This window comes from Schistocerca gregaria, chromosome 2 (genome assembly GCF_023897955.1).
Source record: "Schistocerca gregaria isolate iqSchGreg1 chromosome 2, iqSchGreg1.2, whole genome shotgun sequence".
NCBI lineage: Eukaryota > Metazoa > Arthropoda > Insecta > Orthoptera > Acrididae > Schistocerca > Schistocerca gregaria.
The window spans coordinates 600,328,377-600,345,814 of NC_064921.1; the positions used below are offsets into that span (position 1 = coordinate 600,328,377).

Below are 17,438 nucleotides of genomic sequence, written 5' to 3' on the forward strand. Positions count from 1 at the left end.
CTTTAGCTGTACCACAGACAGTCAGCTCTCAGCGTCAGAGGACCTCACCTGCCCCCTTGACGATAGGGGCCCCTTCTCTTGCTGTTGCTCCCACACCATCTACCTCGGGAGCAGCACCCACTAAACCACTGGGGGCACCAGTCCCCACTTCTAAGCCGGAGAAGCGTAATTCTTCTTCGGCTTCTCTCACTCGGAAGGGATCCCTTGGGTCACTCCCTTCCCAGGTTCCTACCAGTGGCACAGCAGACACCAACCAGTGGCTGAAGAAGCCACAGGTCGCTGGTCGTTGAGCTTCGCGATCATCTTCGGTTCCGGAGGCTGACTCCAATCAGCCCTCTCAACGTCTGCAACCAAAGGAACAGTGAGAGAAAACGACATTGAAGCCTTGTAAGACCAAGGCACGTGCGATGGCTCCTACTCCACCGCTACCTACAAGCTCTGTGTCTGAGGATGAGATGGAGATTCTTACGTCCGCTGAGGACCTCGATCTCGCCGGACCCTCAGACGCAATGGAAGCACTTGCACAGGTGCTCCATCGGAGGCAGCAGGTGACCCAGCAGCGTAATCTGCCTTCCCAGTCCCGTCACACCTTTCTCAGCCATGGACAACACCATCCTCCAGTGGAACTGCAGCGGTTTCTTCCACCATCTAGCTGAACTCCGCCAACTTATCAGCCTTCACCCTTTCCTCTGTATTGCTTTGCAGGAAACTTGGTTTCCGGCAATGCGGACCCCCACCCTCGGTGGCTATCGGGGTTATTATAAGAACCGGGCAGGTTATGAAAGGGTGTCTGGTGGCGTCTGCATATATCTCTTCACAGCGAGTCTGTCCCTCTCCAAACGCCTTTAGAGGCTGTCGCCGTTCGGGTGTGGACGCCACAGGCTGTTACCGTTTGCTGTCTTTACCTTCCACCAGATGGTGATGTCGTGCAGCATGTCCTGGCTGCTCTGGTAGCCCAATTGCCGCCACCTTTCTTGTTACTGGGCGACTTTAACTCCCATAACCATCTGTGGGGTGGGTCAGTGGCAACAGGTCGAGACAACATCGTTGAGCATGTATTGACGCAGCTCGATCTCTCGATATTAAATGATGATGCCTTCACACACTTCAGTGTGGCGCATGGCACATACTCCGCCATTGACCTTTCGATCTGTAGCCCTAGCCTCTTACCGTCTGTCCAATGGAGAGTGCATGCCGACCTGTGTGGTAGTGACCACTTTCCGATCTTTCTGTCACTGCCACAGCGTCAGTCCTCTGGGCGCCCTAGCAGATGGGCTCTAAATAAGGTTGACTGGGACTTGGTCTCCTCCACTGCCGCTATTGAGCCTCTCTCTAACGATGACATTGATGCAGTGGTTCAATCGGTTACCACCGGCATCGTTACTGCCGCCGAATCTGCCATTCCCCGTTCTTCTGGGTCCCCTCGGCAGTGGACTGTGCCTTGGTGGTAGCCTGAGATCGCTGAAGCGATTAAAGCTTGCCGGCGGGCGCTCCAGCGTCACAAGCGACATCCGTCAATCGAACACCTTATCGCCTTCAAACGGCTGCGTGCGCGAGCCCGCCGCATTATCCGCCAACGCAAGCAGCAGTGCTGGGAGTGGTATATGTCCACCATTGGCCTCCATGTCACTCCATCGCAGGTCTGGGCCAAGATTCGCCGCCTCTATGATTATCGGACCCCTGTCAGCGTCCCTGCGCTCTCACTGAATGGAGCAGTTTGTACTGACTCCGACGTCATTGCATAATCGCTTGGCAGAGCACTTTGCCCTGAATTCCGCTTCTGCCAACTACCCCTTGGGCTTCCGCTCCATTAAAGAGCGGATAGAACATCGGAGTCTTTCTTTTCGCACCCACCATCCTGAATTGTACAATGTTCCATTCAGTGAGTGGGAATTTCGCAGTGCCCTCGCCGCTAGTCCAGATTCCGCTTCTGGGCCAGATAGCATCCACTCTCAGATGCTGAAACACCTTTCAGTGGACAGCCAGCGACGCCTCCTCGACCTTTACAACTGCATTTGGATCGAGGGTGAGTTTCCTTCGCAATGGCGGGAAAGTCTTGTTGTCCCCATTCTGAAACCGGGGAAGAACCCTTTAGAGGCGGAGAGCTACCGTCCCATTAGCCTCACCAACGTTCTTCGCAAGTTGCTTGAACGGATGGTGAGCCGGCGCTTGAATTGGGAGTCTTGGGGCCTTCTGGCTCCGTCTCAGGGTGTGTTCCGTAAAGGCCGCTCCGCCGCCGACAATCTGGTGAGCCTGGAGTCGGCCATCCGTACTGCCTTTGCCCGCCGTCAGCATCTGGTCGCTGTCTTTTTCGACATGTGGAAGGCGTACGATACGACATGGCGTCATCACATTTTTTCTACGCTTCATGGATGGTGTCTTCGGGGCCCTCTGCCGATCTATATCCGCAATTTTCTGTCGTATCGTACCTTCCGCGTGCACGTCGTGGCCTCATATAGTTCCTCCCAAGTCCAGGAGAACAGTGTGCCACAGGGTTCTGTTCTAAGTGTCTGTCTGTTTTTAATAGCCATTAACGGGCTCACTGCGGCCTTGGGAAATTCTGTCTCCACTTCCCTGTATGCTGACGACTTCTGCCTTTACTACCGCTCTATTGGCATTGCAGCTGCTGAACGTCAGCTACAGGGCGCAATCTTGGGCAGTAGCACATGGTTTTCAGTTTTTGGCACCAAGAACTGCGTTATGCATTTCTGCCGGCGACGCACTGTTCACCAGGCTTTATCTTGACGGCGAGCTTCTTACAGTGGTGGAGTCACATAGGTTTTTGGGGGTGGTTTTTGATGCCCGGCTGACTTGGCTGCCTCATATGTGGCAGCTTAAACAGGCGTGTTGGCGGCATCTAAATGCTCTGCGATGCCCGAGTCACACCAGGTGGGGCACCGACTGATCTACTCTCCTACGGCTTTACCAGGCGTTAATCCAGTCCCGTTTGGACTATGGGAGTCTGGCTTATGGCTCAGCATCCTAGCATTGCGGGTGCTGGACCCAATACTACACAGCGGGATATGCCTTGCCACTGGTGCCTTCCGGACCAGCCCTGTGGACAGCATACTTGTGGAGGCAGGTGTCCCTCCACTGCGGTTACGACGCCAACAATTACTGGCTGCTTATGCTGCCCATGTTTTTAGTTTGCCCGGGCATCCAAATTATCGTGTCCTGTTCCCGCAGTCAGTCGTCCGTCTGCCAGAACGTCGGCCCCGGTCGGGTTGTCCGATCGCCGTACGCGTCAAACAGCTTCTCTACGGGCTTGGGTGTTTCCCTGTACCATCTCCTTTCTGGGCCCCTCTGCGTACACCCCCATGGTGTGTGCCTCGCCCTTGCCTTTGTCTCGACTTGGCATAGGGCCCAAAGGACTCAGTGCCTCCGGAGGCCTTCCGACGCCGCTTTTATTCCATCCTGGCCACGTATCAGGGCTCTGGTGTTGTATACACCGACGGTTTGATGGTTGCTGGTCGTGTTGGTTATGCACTAAAGCTAGAGGACCATTCTGAACAATGTTCGTTGCCGGCTGGCTGCAGTGTTTATACTGCTGAGCTGGTCGCCATCTTCGTGCCCTAGCGTATATCCGCTCCTGCTCAGGTGAGTCCTTCGTTATCTTTAGCGATTCCCTGAGCGGTTTGCGAGCTCTCGACCAGTGTTTCCCTCGTTCTCGTCTGGTGATGGCTATCCAGGAGTCCCTGCATACTCTCGCCCATAGCGGCAGGTCTGTGGTCTTTGTTTGGACCCCAGGCCATGTTGGGATACCCGGCAATGAAACTGTTGACCGCCTGGCGAAAGAGGCCACCAGTGCACCATCTCTGGAGATTGGCCTTCCGGAGACTGATTTGCGGGCACTATTACGCCGCAAAGTTTTCGATTTATGGGACACTGATTGGCGCAACCTGCCCGTGCCAAACAAACTCCGCCATATCAAGGAGACGACGACTGTGTGGCGGTCATCCATGCTGCCACATTCACAAGGTACACCATACACACTGGACACTCGGAGAGCAATGTCGCCCTTAACATGGTGCAATATATCTTGTATCTTGGGAGCAGGCCAGAACACTGGTTTAAGCCCATGTTTCTGCAGCAGACGTCCTAGTTGATGTATACGAAGGCTATTCAGGATGTAGCTAGGTAAACACAAGCACTCACACTCACTCACCACCGGGGTAGTGAGTACTCACAGTAAAATGTGGTTGTCAGACATCATTATGTAGTGCCAGGGAAGTGCAAACTCTACGCTATCTTCAGAGGAATGACAACATGTTAAGTTCGCTGTAGTTTTAGTGGAGGGCATCTAGCTATATTCAGAATTTATACACCTATAGGGCGACAAGCAGTTGAGTAATAAATTTCTAATAAAATAATTCTTGAAGAATCAGATAATAAATTTCTCCAACATAAATAACAACAGCACAAGTTTGCAGCTACGATTATGTCAATGTGCGGATCTATATGTGTAGCTGGGGGGAAAAAAAAAAAAAAAAAAAAAAAAAACCGCAACAAAGAGTGCAATTTCTGCCCACAGAAAGTCACTGACATACTGCAATTTAAAAGCTTTTCTTCGAATCAGCAGTGCTTGGGAAATGGCAGCAGACAATGATGCTTTAGTGAAACGGAAAATAAGTAGCAACTATTGACATGCAGTGTTTCTATGTTTAACGTGTGAATAAAAATGTAACAAAATACGTATTAATGTCAATTTAAACTTTATCCATAAATGACATTCATCTTAAGGCTGCATCTAATTGTAAAAATGTCATGTTTTATACTTAGTTGCCCCATCAATTAAAAGAAATTTAAGTTTAATTTCATTGTTATCATTCATTAATCCAATGGGTTTAGGAAATAAAATTGCCATGAAGTCATTAATTAGCCACAGTGAAGCAACTATTATGTTGTACGGTTACTAAAATATGTTGAGAGAAAAGAGGATAAATGTAAATATGATACGGCTTTATTATTGTTATTACAGAAATTTTTTACAACCAAAATCATCTTCAAAACTATTTTTTATTGATCTGTTTCCATGGGGAAGACAGTCATCTTCAGATCTTTAAACATTCTTTTTGTTTGTACATCATTTTCCACTCTGTGTTCATTACTCATACCATGTTAATAGTTTAGTTGAGAGTATATTGCACATTCCACACATGTTTGTCAAAAACAAAATTACAAACAAGTTCGTCACAAGTAAAAATATAGGCAGCTAAATGCACCTTCTGGAACTTGGTATGTCTGCATATGTAGCACTCCTTTGATGCTAGTCAGCTGTTATAATCTGCACTATATAGTAAAGTGCACAGTTACGTCAATGTTTACATTTACATGACATGTGGAACCTCCTCACTTAAAATACATAGTGTAACTGAAATAAAAGTACACTTTTACTGTATATTATGGATTTTTAACAACTGACAAGCCTCAAGTTGGTGCTACATATGTAGACATGCCTAGTTCCATAAGGAGCATTTCAGCTGCTTATATTTTTAGTTATGACAAACATGTTTGTAATTTTACTTTTGGAAACTCTGTGTGGAGCATGCAATATACTTTCTACTAAACTGTTAATATGGCACAAGTAATGAATGCACAATGGACAAAAATGTACAATCAAAAAAGTTTTTAAAGATCTGAAGATGAAATTCTTGCCCAACAAAACAGGGAAACAGAAATCAGTTTCAAATGTGATACAGACCTGAAAATGACAGTTTTACCTGTCAGAACAGGTCAATAGAAAACAATTTTTAACTGTGGTCTAGTTGATCCACAGTATGGCAGGAACACAGTCCGTTTGGCCTCTTCTTCTGATTCACCAGCTGTCTTTCGTCTGCAGCCCTTGAAAGCTTTTGCGATGTCTTTTTTGCTATATCCATTTTCCCCGAAAACGTGTTTCAAGTTCTGCAATTCAGACTGTAGGTGGTCGTCGTCAGACATAATCTTGGCTCTATGAACCAATGTGTTAAGGACAGCTTTCTTGTGTGCAGGGTGGTGGAAACTATTGGCGTTCAAGTACCGATCAGTGTGTATAGGTTTCCGATACACTGAGTGACCCAAGCTGGCCTCCTGCCTTCCGCTGAACCAAAACATCCAAGAATGGTAGCTTGCCGTGCTTCTCCATCTCAACAGTAAATTTAATGTTGGGATGGACACAATTCATATGATTGAAGAACTGCTGTAGTGTATCTTCACCATGAGGCCATATCAGGAAGGTGTCATCAACATATCGTAGAAAGCAAGATGGCCGTAATGTCGTAGTTTGCAGAGCCTGCTGCTCAAAGTGCTCCATGAAGAAATTTGCGACTGCTTGAGACAGTGGTGATCCCATGGCTGTGCCATCAGTTATCTCATAATATTCATCGCAGTACAAAAAGTACGTTGTCGTTAGGACGTGATGGAACAACTTAATGATTCCAGATGCAAAATGTTGGGCCAAAAGATCCAGCGTATCTTGTATTGGCACTCTCGTAAAAAGTGACACAACATCCAGGCTAACCATTAGGTTGTTTGGGCCTGTCTTCATTCTCTTGAGTGTCTCAACTAATTTCTGCGAGTTGACAACATGGTGTTCACAATGTCCCAATTTTGGTGCTAATAATCTTGCCAGATGTTTAGCAAGTCTGTAGGTAGGCGAACTGATTGCACTAACAATGGGCCTCAGGGGAACACTTTCCTTGTGTATTTTGTGACACCTTCCTGATATGGCCTCATGGTGAAGATACACTACAGCAGTTCGTCGATCATATGAACGGTATCCATCCCAACATTAAATTTACTGTTGAGATGGAGAAGCACGGTAAGCTACCATTCTTGGATATTTGGTTTGAGCGGAAGGCAGGAGGCCAGCTTGGTCACTCAGTGTATCGGAAATCTACACACACTGATCGGTACTTGAACGCCAATAGTTTCCACCACCCTGTACACAAGAAAGCTGTCCTTAACACGTTGGTTTGCAGAGCCAAGATTATCTCCGACGGCAACCACCTACAGTCTGAATTGCAGTAATTAAAACACGTTGAAGTGCTGGCTCATGCTTCTACATATTGGGACTCCATTATAAATGACACGGCCGAGATTCGTCTAAACCGAAACAATTTCAACAGAGACCAGGGATACACACCCAGCGGGGCATGGGGACGGGCGTTGTACATCGAAAGAAAGCAGAGACAGATGAGCGACGCGGGAGCGGCAGTTTCAAATGTGGCGCCTTCCCCTTGCGCCTCCGGTACTGCCATGAGCTGTCCAGGTCGATTTACATGCGCTCCACATTGGATCGATCTGATTGACTGCTGATGATGTCATCATGCCTATATAAGTGAGAGATCGTAACAGCCCAGGCAGACAGTGAACTCCTGACGACAATGGCGGTGATGGCTATTGAAAGCTCGAGCATTTTATTTGATTTGACGCGGCTGGAAAACCTAGAACGTTTTGACGCAGCTGGAAAACCGAGAACGTTTTATTCGTGCTTGCTGTCGCGAAAGACTCAGAGGACACATACTACTTGTCTTATTTGTGAGATGCTGTGTAGATTGTTCAACCAATTGTTCTATTGTTCTCAAAGTATTCTTAATTTCTTTATTTTCAACCTGAATATCTCTTAACACATTTCTCTTGTCTTGATTATGATCTTTTATAATTATTTAAACATCTCAAATGTCCCCTCTGTCATTTTTGAAAGTTTTAAATCACACACAAAGTAAAAATAAGGAAAATAATCACTTTTTTCTTAAATTCCACATGTTGGTCTGCTGCTGTTGTTGACCAAATCAAAAATTGGTTATTGTTCATCATAATTATCGTCCGTCACTTCTGATGTTCAGCAGGCATCAATCCATTTGTGATTTCAGTGGTGTTGCTTTTTAATTTATCACTCAGAACACCCACATTGTCACAAACTGCTCCTCTGCTACCGGCCAGGGTGGCCATGTGGTTCTAGGCACTACAGTCTGGAACCACGTGACCGCTACGGTCGCAGGTTCGAATCCTGCCTTGGGCATGGACGTGTGTGCTGTCCTTAGGTTAGTTAGGTTTAAGTACTTCTGAGTTCTAGGGGACTGATAACCTCAGAAGTTAAGTCCCATAGTGTTCAGAGCTATTTGAACCATTTGCTCCTCTGTTACTAACAAGAATCATCAATTCCTCTTGTGCATGTTTTTAGATATATTAACACTAAGTGTTGGCAATTATTTCAAGCACAAAGGAAGTTCAAAATATTAATTAAATTTAAAATATACTTGGCTGGTTCTTGTTGATCTTCGTCAGATTCTGCCTCCTTGTAGTAATCAGTGTTGTCTAGGAATATGATTGGGTCAGTTCTTGAAAAATGAAACTGCTCCACGGTAAAATTTTATATTCTTTGGGTTATATTTAAGGAAAGTGTCACAAATTGATTTCCATTCTGTAGTATTCCGTAGTACACTAACCTCTTAACTTCTATCTTATGCCATTTCATACTAACTCCTACTAACTCGCAAGTCGACAAGTACTAATGTAAAAACGGTACAGTTCAGTAAATATGTCTCGCCCATAGTTTTCAGGGTAAATTACACAAATAGGAATAATGACTATAATTTTAAATTAAAATTACAATTTCAGATTGAATTGGAAATAAGTCTTGTCAGTTTTAGATATTAGTTCTGCTTATGAAAAAATTTGAGAGTGAATTAGGTTTTTAGATACAATTTTGATTCAGTTCATGTCATGAATGTAATTTGTGTATTGTATACTATGATATGTGAAAGTGATTGGAGCACTGATCAGTTCAATTACAGCTTGCTTGTTTGGTTTGTCATTTGTTCTGTTTGTAGAAAGAGTGAGCTGTAATTTGTGTGAGCAGTGCAGTCTGAATTCATGATGTTTTATGGGCAAAAGTTTTTTTATGAAGGGAACGCATTCATTTGGAAATTAAAATATGCTCAAGCATTCTTCCACCGACCGATATTAAGGTTAATTGTTGTGGGAGTGGTACATTAATTGTTTCTACACACTAGTGTGCAATTCAATAGCTTGACTATCCATCTTGTTTTCCAGAAGTGCCAACATAAATGTCATTGCTAGAACTGCAATTTGATTATTCATGTTGATGTAAGTGCTTCAGACTGAAGCCATCTTTTGTGGATCTTAATTCTCTGGATAATGTCTTTAACTTGAACATTAATTTATTTGATTTATGCGAACATTGTCCAATTTGATGAATAAGAAAGAAAGAACGATTTGTATTTAACATTCCATTGACGATATCATTTGAGATGGAGTACAAGCTGCATCCTTTCCAAAGTAGCTGTCCTAACATCTACATTTATATCCATACTCTACACACCACTGTGAAGTGAATGATAGATGTTACTTTCCATTGTATCAGTTATTAGGGCATCTTCTTGTTCCATTCATTTACAAAGAATGGGAAGAATGTTTAAATGCCTCTTTGCACTCTGTAAATAATTAAACTTGTCTAATGATCCCTGCAGGAGCAGTTTGCAGCGGTTTTTAGTGCATTCCTAAATCAATTATTTAAAGCTGGTTCTTGAAATTTTGTAAATAGGCTTTGTCATGTTAGTCCACATCTATCCTCAGGTGTCTGTCAGTTCATTTTCTTCAGCCTTTCTCTGACACACTTGTATGGGTCAGACAAATCTGTGACCATTTGTGCTGCCCTATCTGTATATGTTAAATATCCCCTTTTTTTTAGTCCATTTTTGTACAGGCCCCTCACACTTGAGCAATATTCTAGGATGGGTCACAAGAGTGATTTGTAGCCAATTACTGTCATAGACTAACTGCATTTCCCCAGTATTCTGCCAATGAACCGAAGGCTGCAACCTGCTTTACCTACAATTGAACATATGTGATTGTTTCATTTTGTATCCCTACAAGAAGTGATACCCAGGTATTCTTCTGAGTTGATCAATTCCAGTTGTGACTTTTTGCCCTGTAGTCATAGGATACTTATTTAAAGCAAGTTGCTGATATTTGTACCACTTTGAAAACTTGTCAAGATCCATTTGAATCTTTGTGCAGCTTTTTTCAGCAAGTACTTCATTATAGAGAACTGTCGTCTGTGAAAAGTCTGAGGTTACGTAATAACTGTTTATCCCCCTGTACCTTCCCAAATGCAATTTCTTCACTGTGATTTTTGATTGATTTTGGCATCTTGATAGCTGCTTAACTCTGTGCAGTTGGAGGTATTTCTATTGTTTCCTGTACCAGTATATCTTTAAGCTTACATTACAGTAATTTGCTGTTGAAATATATTGCATATATCTGTGCACTGTATTCATATGATACGTATTCCCAGACTGAAATTTTGTTTGATTGTTTTTCAGGGAAAATTATTGATTGGACATAACATGCTGCTCGACATATGCTTGATTATCAATCAGTTTTGTACAGAACTACCGGAATCTTATCTTGAGTTCAAGCAAATTGTTTCTTTTTTATTCCCAAGGTGAGAAATGAATTTGCAATTTGTATACTTAAACTACAGTAAACACAAAACCCAACACATAATTTGTACTGAGTGAGTATCTAACAAAAAATTTACTCGTGGTTTTCATATTGATGGTAATGCAGATTGTGATGGTGATTGTGATGGTGATTGTGAATGAGATTGTGATGGTGATGGTAGAGGTAGAGGTAGAGGTAGAGACGTGTTGGGAGAAGGGGTGGGGGTTATGATAAGTTATCTGATGAATTTCTGTACTGGCAGTTTACCACATTTGGTTTTGCTTCTGCTTCTGCCTGGAAACTGGTTTCTGAGATGAAAATATGTTTTAATAGGTAACAACATTAGCTTGTTCTAAAATCTCAAATTTTTAGAATGGCTGTGTGGTTTGAGAGACTATGGTGATCAAGAAATAAGAGGTTATGCAATTCACTGGGAAAGTGGTAAGGAAGAGATACTTCATACAGTGTAGAACGGAGATATGCATGTGTGGAATTTGAAGAGAACAAAACAGCAATCTAATCACTGAACTAGTGTCTAGAGAAATTGAAGATGTTGGTAGCTAAGACGTTATATCCATTAATTTGCTAGGTGCAGAACCAAGAGTAGTGTCCATATGAGTAAGGAGTGGTTATGGATTACCGTTTTAATGCAGTGAAATATGCTGACAATGCACTGGTAAATTGTTTATACACGTGATAAGAAGTTACTCAAATATGTTACAAACTTTTCACATTTGAATAAGAGTGTGAGTTTGAGAGAGACAGCTATGGAAAATGAGCTGGGACTACATAATACTTTATTATCAAAGACATCACTTGTGGGATTGGAATGTTAATATACACTGTACAGATAGATATAATAATTAACACTGTAAAATATGACTCAGCCCAAACGCTATAATTTACCTGTATAGTTGTTTTTATAATTCATGATTTCACAGACAGATCATTTCCTTTGAATTGTAAGTCATTTCATATTTGATGCATGAAATGTAACATAGGATGAATTGATAGTTTGTTACAGTATTTGTTTTAATCCTTTTGAGAAAATATTATTTCTAGATTTCTTAAGTTTAGCAGATGGCTAGCATTCACTACTTTTCCTGAGATTATGTTACAGAAATCTTAAAAATTAGGTAGCTGCAATCAAGGACACAGCTATAAAGAAACATTGTACCACAAGAAATTGTCTAAAATAAATCACTTAGCTGTGGTGCCTACAGTACTTTGATAAGCAAACCAGATGAGATTAAAAGAGCACACTGGTAGTTTGGAGCATGGCAGATGGCATAGACCTGATAAGTTGTCATATAACTTCCCACCATTGACATAAGTCATGACAGTGAGGTGGCGTGTATGAGCTAGTCAGTTGTGATGACATAGTACATTGTTGTAATTCAAATGTATTTCATAGAGAGCAGAGGGAGTAGGGGACTAGAACTTGTGAGAATTTATATATTGCCATGAGCTGTGCTGCATACTATGTGGCATACCAGTTAGCATCGTTGGCAGGTATGCTGCTGGTCGCCAGTTTAAACCCAACCACCTGCAATTATTTGTTACTTAGTAGTAATAATTTCTGGAACATTCTTGAAATTTTGTATGTTTGTGTGTTCTGGAATATTCTGTGTTTGTGTAACTTGGCACACTCCATCCAGGAAGTGTGTACCATCGGGCTGTATGTTGGTGGTGCCTGTAATAGATGTGCTTTCAGTAAGTGATGCACTTCATTGACAAACCTGGTTTGGGTTTGGACTTGGTTGTGGTTACAATTATGACATTGTTTGGTGGAGACACCAGGTAGCTCAAAAAATCTACATCGCCTGGCTCAAAGCAGGCAATGTAAACACTGTTGCCTGTAAGGACAGGAACAGAAATATAAGCAGCATGTTGATTCCAAGTGCCTTATGTTCAGGAGGCCAACAGATTCCTTTACAGTTGACACCAGCTGCACATCAGGCAGCTACGAGTGTTTTCGACAGATGATTATTAGGACTCGACGAGATTGCTGTAAAGATTCCACTTGGTCGCTAAATTAGATTGTATACGACCCGGGAGATCCAGGAAACACCCAAGAATTTTTTCATCCGGGAGGAAACAGGAAAAAACCTGGGAATTTTGTAGAATTCCGATAATTTTATGTTGCTTTAGTTTTCAGTAAAATTTTTGTAATTTTGACTGGTAAGCATTGATACTCTAACAAAGGATGTTATTGTATCATGCTACTGCAGAATAATACTGCAACGATGAAACGTGAACGAGAAAAAATATGAAAATAAAACATAAATTGCAAAGGAAATGTGCCATATACAACAACAAAACGCAGTGCTCACACAAGCATTTGCCAACAGCAAAACTTGTCAAAGGCTTTAGGAAGACCATGCAATGCTTCATAACAACAAATTGCCTCCGATGAGCGTGACATTACAATTGTTTATATTAGATTCATTTTAGCAGTTAAGAGCGGGCTCGTGCACATGCGCTGTTGAGTGGCGTATGAGTTGTATCTTTTCCCCCTTCTCTCTACAGAAATGTGCCTGTTGGCTGTGTAAGCAATCGCAGCTAGCAGCTAGATGCAGCCGGGAAAAAATTGACTGCTGTGCCCAAGCTGCCAGATTCAGGCATGTGCAGTAGGCCCGGATCTATGAGAGAGGGTGGGGCGGCAAACCAAGGTATCTGACCCAGGCGACAATTGTGGGGGGGGGGGGGGGGGGTCAAATTCATATTCTTGAGGAAAAAAAAATCCTTGTGTCACAAAGCGCCTAGCATCCAGCACACGTTGGTATATCGATTATTCTTTTGAAACGCATCCTTGTTGGTTTTCTAACACACTCTGTAAGTTGATTTGTAAATGATTCATAAGTTGATTTTTGAATGTGTGCATAGTGTACATGATGTCTATCAGGGTAATCCTAGTCACATCTAGTAATAGACTTCCCTGCAGGCAAAAGGGGACCGGGCTGTACGAACTGAGTGGAGTAAAGGCGAACGAGTGAATGCCAATCGCTGTCTGATTATGTTGTTGATTGGGTTTGCGAATGATCAGCATTGTTATAATTACTAGGGAAATCGAGAGATTGGAAATAAACGACTAACAGGAATAGCAGGTAAGAAAGATTACGCATTACCTTCTTGGTGTATCCAAGAAAATGAAATATTGTCAGAAAATCTTTGGCCAGATGGCTACACTAGTAAGGGCCAGTTGTACAGTCCCCGTGTAGCAGCCGCTTAAGTTCTGTTCTGGAAGTAGAGCAGAAAATGGTTTGTACGAACATAACAATGCCTAAACGGAGAATAATCAGGGATAAGTAGATCAGTGATTCTGGCAGGTTTAGTGAAATTAACCGGCGAATAAGTTTTGATAAAGGCAGGATTAGTTCCAGAATTAGTCATGACAAGATTGTTTGTTAGAACGAGGAAGGAGAAGAAATGCTGACATCACAGAAATTAGGGAAGAATATGACGATTCCAAATATATATAAAAATCTTGTACTACTACTTTTCAATCTCACGCTCAAGAAACTGGAGCATATGAATGAAATGTGAAACTATTTTCTAACATAAAGCTTTTTGCTTGTAGTAGGCCTAATAGGCATTTTATGTTGTCTTCGTGAATTATATTCTGTCATGTTATAAAAATGACCATTTGTGCCCCAACAGTCTCGTTTATTTGATGTGTGTTACAATTTCAGCATTGTTAGAAAGGCCTATTTTTGTTTTATCTAGCAGACAGTGACAAAATAGACATAATCAGATAGAGAAACCATACGAGTCTTGGGTACTATTTGTATTAACAGCTTACACAGCATAGTACAACGATATTTTGATTTTTCATGTAGCAAAACGTTTGACAAACTTTGATGAGGTAACAGATTCTTTCGCAGAATGGAAAGCACGCCATGTAAAGCTGTAGCAAGATTAGAGAGAAAGCAATGCTAGGAGCTAAGGATTGAAGAAATGTGCACTGTATTGCTTGTCTCTTGTCTTTACTGGTTTTATGTATCCTATATTTAATTTTATGTCACCCAAAACAGAAAGTAACTAGCTAGCAGGCAATAAAGAATGCAGATTTTCTGAAGAGTTCTTCTTCTCCCGATTACAAAATGCGAGCCCCTCGCCCGTTTTTTAAGGGAAAAAAAGGCAGGATGTCAAACCGGGTGACTGGGAGCAGGAAAGGCACCACAGGACATTTTAATTTCCACTGTCCTGAATATAGTTTGATGGCATCCAGTACAAAATATACACATTTCAATTCCACGGAGCGAAATACAGTGTGACAGAAGAATGGTGTGTGAAGAGTGGTGGTATTGCACTCCGGCACACTTACGACCAAATAACATGTCTTACATTTCCTCGAATATGTATGTTTTATGTGTCAGACTCTCCTGAAAGATGTGCTATACAAAAGGAACATATTATTAAAATTCTTTTTTTTTATGTCTTATCTCAAATGTCTGAAGGAGGGGGAGGGGGGACGAAGATGACGTGCTACAGATGCGAAATTTAACTGACAGCAAGAAGATGCTGTGATACGCAAATGATTAGCTTTTCAGAGCATTCACACAAGGTTGGCGCCAGTGGCGACACCTACAACTTGTTGACATGAGGGAAGTTTCCAACCGATTTCTCATACACAAACAGCAGTTGACCGGCGTTGCCTGGAGAAACGTTGTTGTGGCGCCTTGTGTAAAGAGGAGAAATGCGTACCATCACATTTCTGACATTGATAAAGGTCGGCTTGTAGCCTATCGCGGTTGTGGTTTATCGTATTGCGTCATTGCTGCTCGCATGGGTCGAGATCCAATGACTGTTAGCAGAATATGGAATTGGTAGGTTCAGAAGGGTAATGCTATATCCCAATGGCTTTGTATCGCTAGCAGTTGAGGTGACAGGCATCTTATCCGCATGGCTGTAACGGATCATGCAACCATGCCTTGATCCCTGAGTCAACAGATGGGGACGTATGCAAGACAACAACCTTCTGCACGAACAGTTCGACAACATTTACAGCAGCCTGGACTGTCAGCTCGGAGACCATGGCTGCGGTTACCCTTGATGCTGCATCACAGACAGGAGCGCATGTGATGATGTACTCAACGGCGAACCTGGGTGCACGAATGGCAAGTCATTTTTTCGGATGAATCCAGGTTCTGTTTACAGCATCATAATGGTTGAATCCGTGTTTGGTGACATCGCGGTGAACGCACATTGGAAGCGTGTATTCGTCATCGCCATACTGGCGTATCACCCGGCCATTGGTTACACGTCTCTGTCACCTCTTTTTCGCATTGACGGCACTTGGAACAGTGGACGTTACATTTCAGATGTGCTACTACCTGTGGCTGAAAGGGAAAAAGCATCCACAGAATTGAAAATAAAATATCTAGATGCATCTATGAAGGAGTACATAAATTTATTTTTACTGAGCAAGGTTATGTCTATGAGAACACCCGACTCCACTATTTTGGTTGAGTCGAAAAAGCATATGGAATTTAGGTATTAAGTGAGGGATATAAAACTAAAAAAAGAGAAGTTTAAAAGCGTTGCAACAGATAGATATTATTTCAGAATGGTATTCATATTGTTTGAGACTGGTGATCTTAGGGCTATGATGTACTTCCTTTCAAAATAAAATTAAAGTGTTGGTTAATTTTTTACTATATTTTGTGAGTTTCTTAAAAGTAGCTTGCCTTTTTAATGAATACAGTTTATACTAAGTTCCTCTCTCCCTGTTGCTGTAAATCTGTTGATGGTGGGAGAGTAAATAAGGGCTTTTATCACAGTGATTCAGTACTATCTAGAAGTTATTACCTAAATGATATGCAAGAGTATTAATAAATAGCTATTTTCCTAATGTTTACTGTTTTCACCTTAAAGGAGAGATGTGACAGTATGTAGCAGGTGTGCTGTGTGCCAGTGAGATGCATGACCCGTGAAGGGGTACAGTTATTAGTGGGCAACCTTTGAGGAACCTTCTGCACCACAGTTGTATAAGACTTTTCCAGGCAAGTGGGGCTCTGTGCGGGTGGACCGTCATATACTAGGGTGTATACGACCCGCGACAACTGGGAGATCCGGGAAAAACCCAGGAATTTTTTCATCCGGGAGAAAACTGGGAAAAACCCGGGACATTTTTAGAATTCCGGGTATTTTTTATTGTTTTAGTTTTCAGTTAAATTTTTGTGATTTTGACTGGTAAGAACTGATACTCTAACAAAGGATATTACTGTATCTAGCTACTGCAGGATAATACTTCAACAATAAAACACAAACGACCACAAAACAACGAAAATAACTTAATTTACAAAGGAAATGCGCCATAAACAACAACGACACACAGTGCTCATGCAAGCGTCTGCCAAGAGCAAAATGTGTCAAAGGCGTTTTTATTATATTCATTTTAGCAGTTACGAGCGGGCTCATGCTCATTCGCAGTTGAGTCGCATTTGAGTCGATTCTCCTGCTTCTGGCTACAGAAATGTGGCTGTTGGCTGTGCAAGCAGTCGCAGCTTGCAGCTAGATGCTACCGGGAAAAGGGGGTGCCAAATTCATGTTCTTGAGGAAAAAACTTGTTTCACAAAGGGCCTAGCATCCAGTGCACTTTTGTCTATCGATTATTCATATGATTTTGAAATGCTTCCCTATTGGTTGTTGAACACATTCACTTCTGAATGAATCATAAGTTGATTTTTGAATGTGTGTGTAGTGTACGTAATGTCTCTGTCAAGAGAATCCTCATCGCATCTAGAAATAAACTTTCTGCAGACAAAAGGGGACAGGGCTATACGAGCTGAGCAGAGTAAAGCCGAACGGATGAATGCTAATCACTGTTTGATTATGTGGTTGATTGGGTTTGCGAATGATCAGCGTTGTTATAATTACTAGCAAAATGCATAGATTCAGACTACCAGAATGGAAATGTACGGGACTGACATGAATAACAGGTGAGAAAGATAATGTATTATCTTCTCAGTGGACTCAAGAAAATG

At 42.4% G+C, this 17,438-nt stretch overlaps 1 protein-coding gene across 1 annotated transcript in view; it reads left to right on the forward strand.

The window, feature by feature from the left end:
* The window catches only part of LOC126334542 (poly(A)-specific ribonuclease PARN-like), a 272,077-nt gene that overhangs the window by 70,390 nt on the left and 184,249 nt on the right, over window positions 1-17,438 (forward strand). Inside the window, exon 6 of the mRNA XM_049996907.1 lies at window positions 10,329-10,450. Coding sequence (XP_049852864.1) covers window positions 10,329-10,450 — 122 coding nt within the window. The remainder of the gene's footprint in view (window positions 1-10,328; window positions 10,451-17,438) is intronic.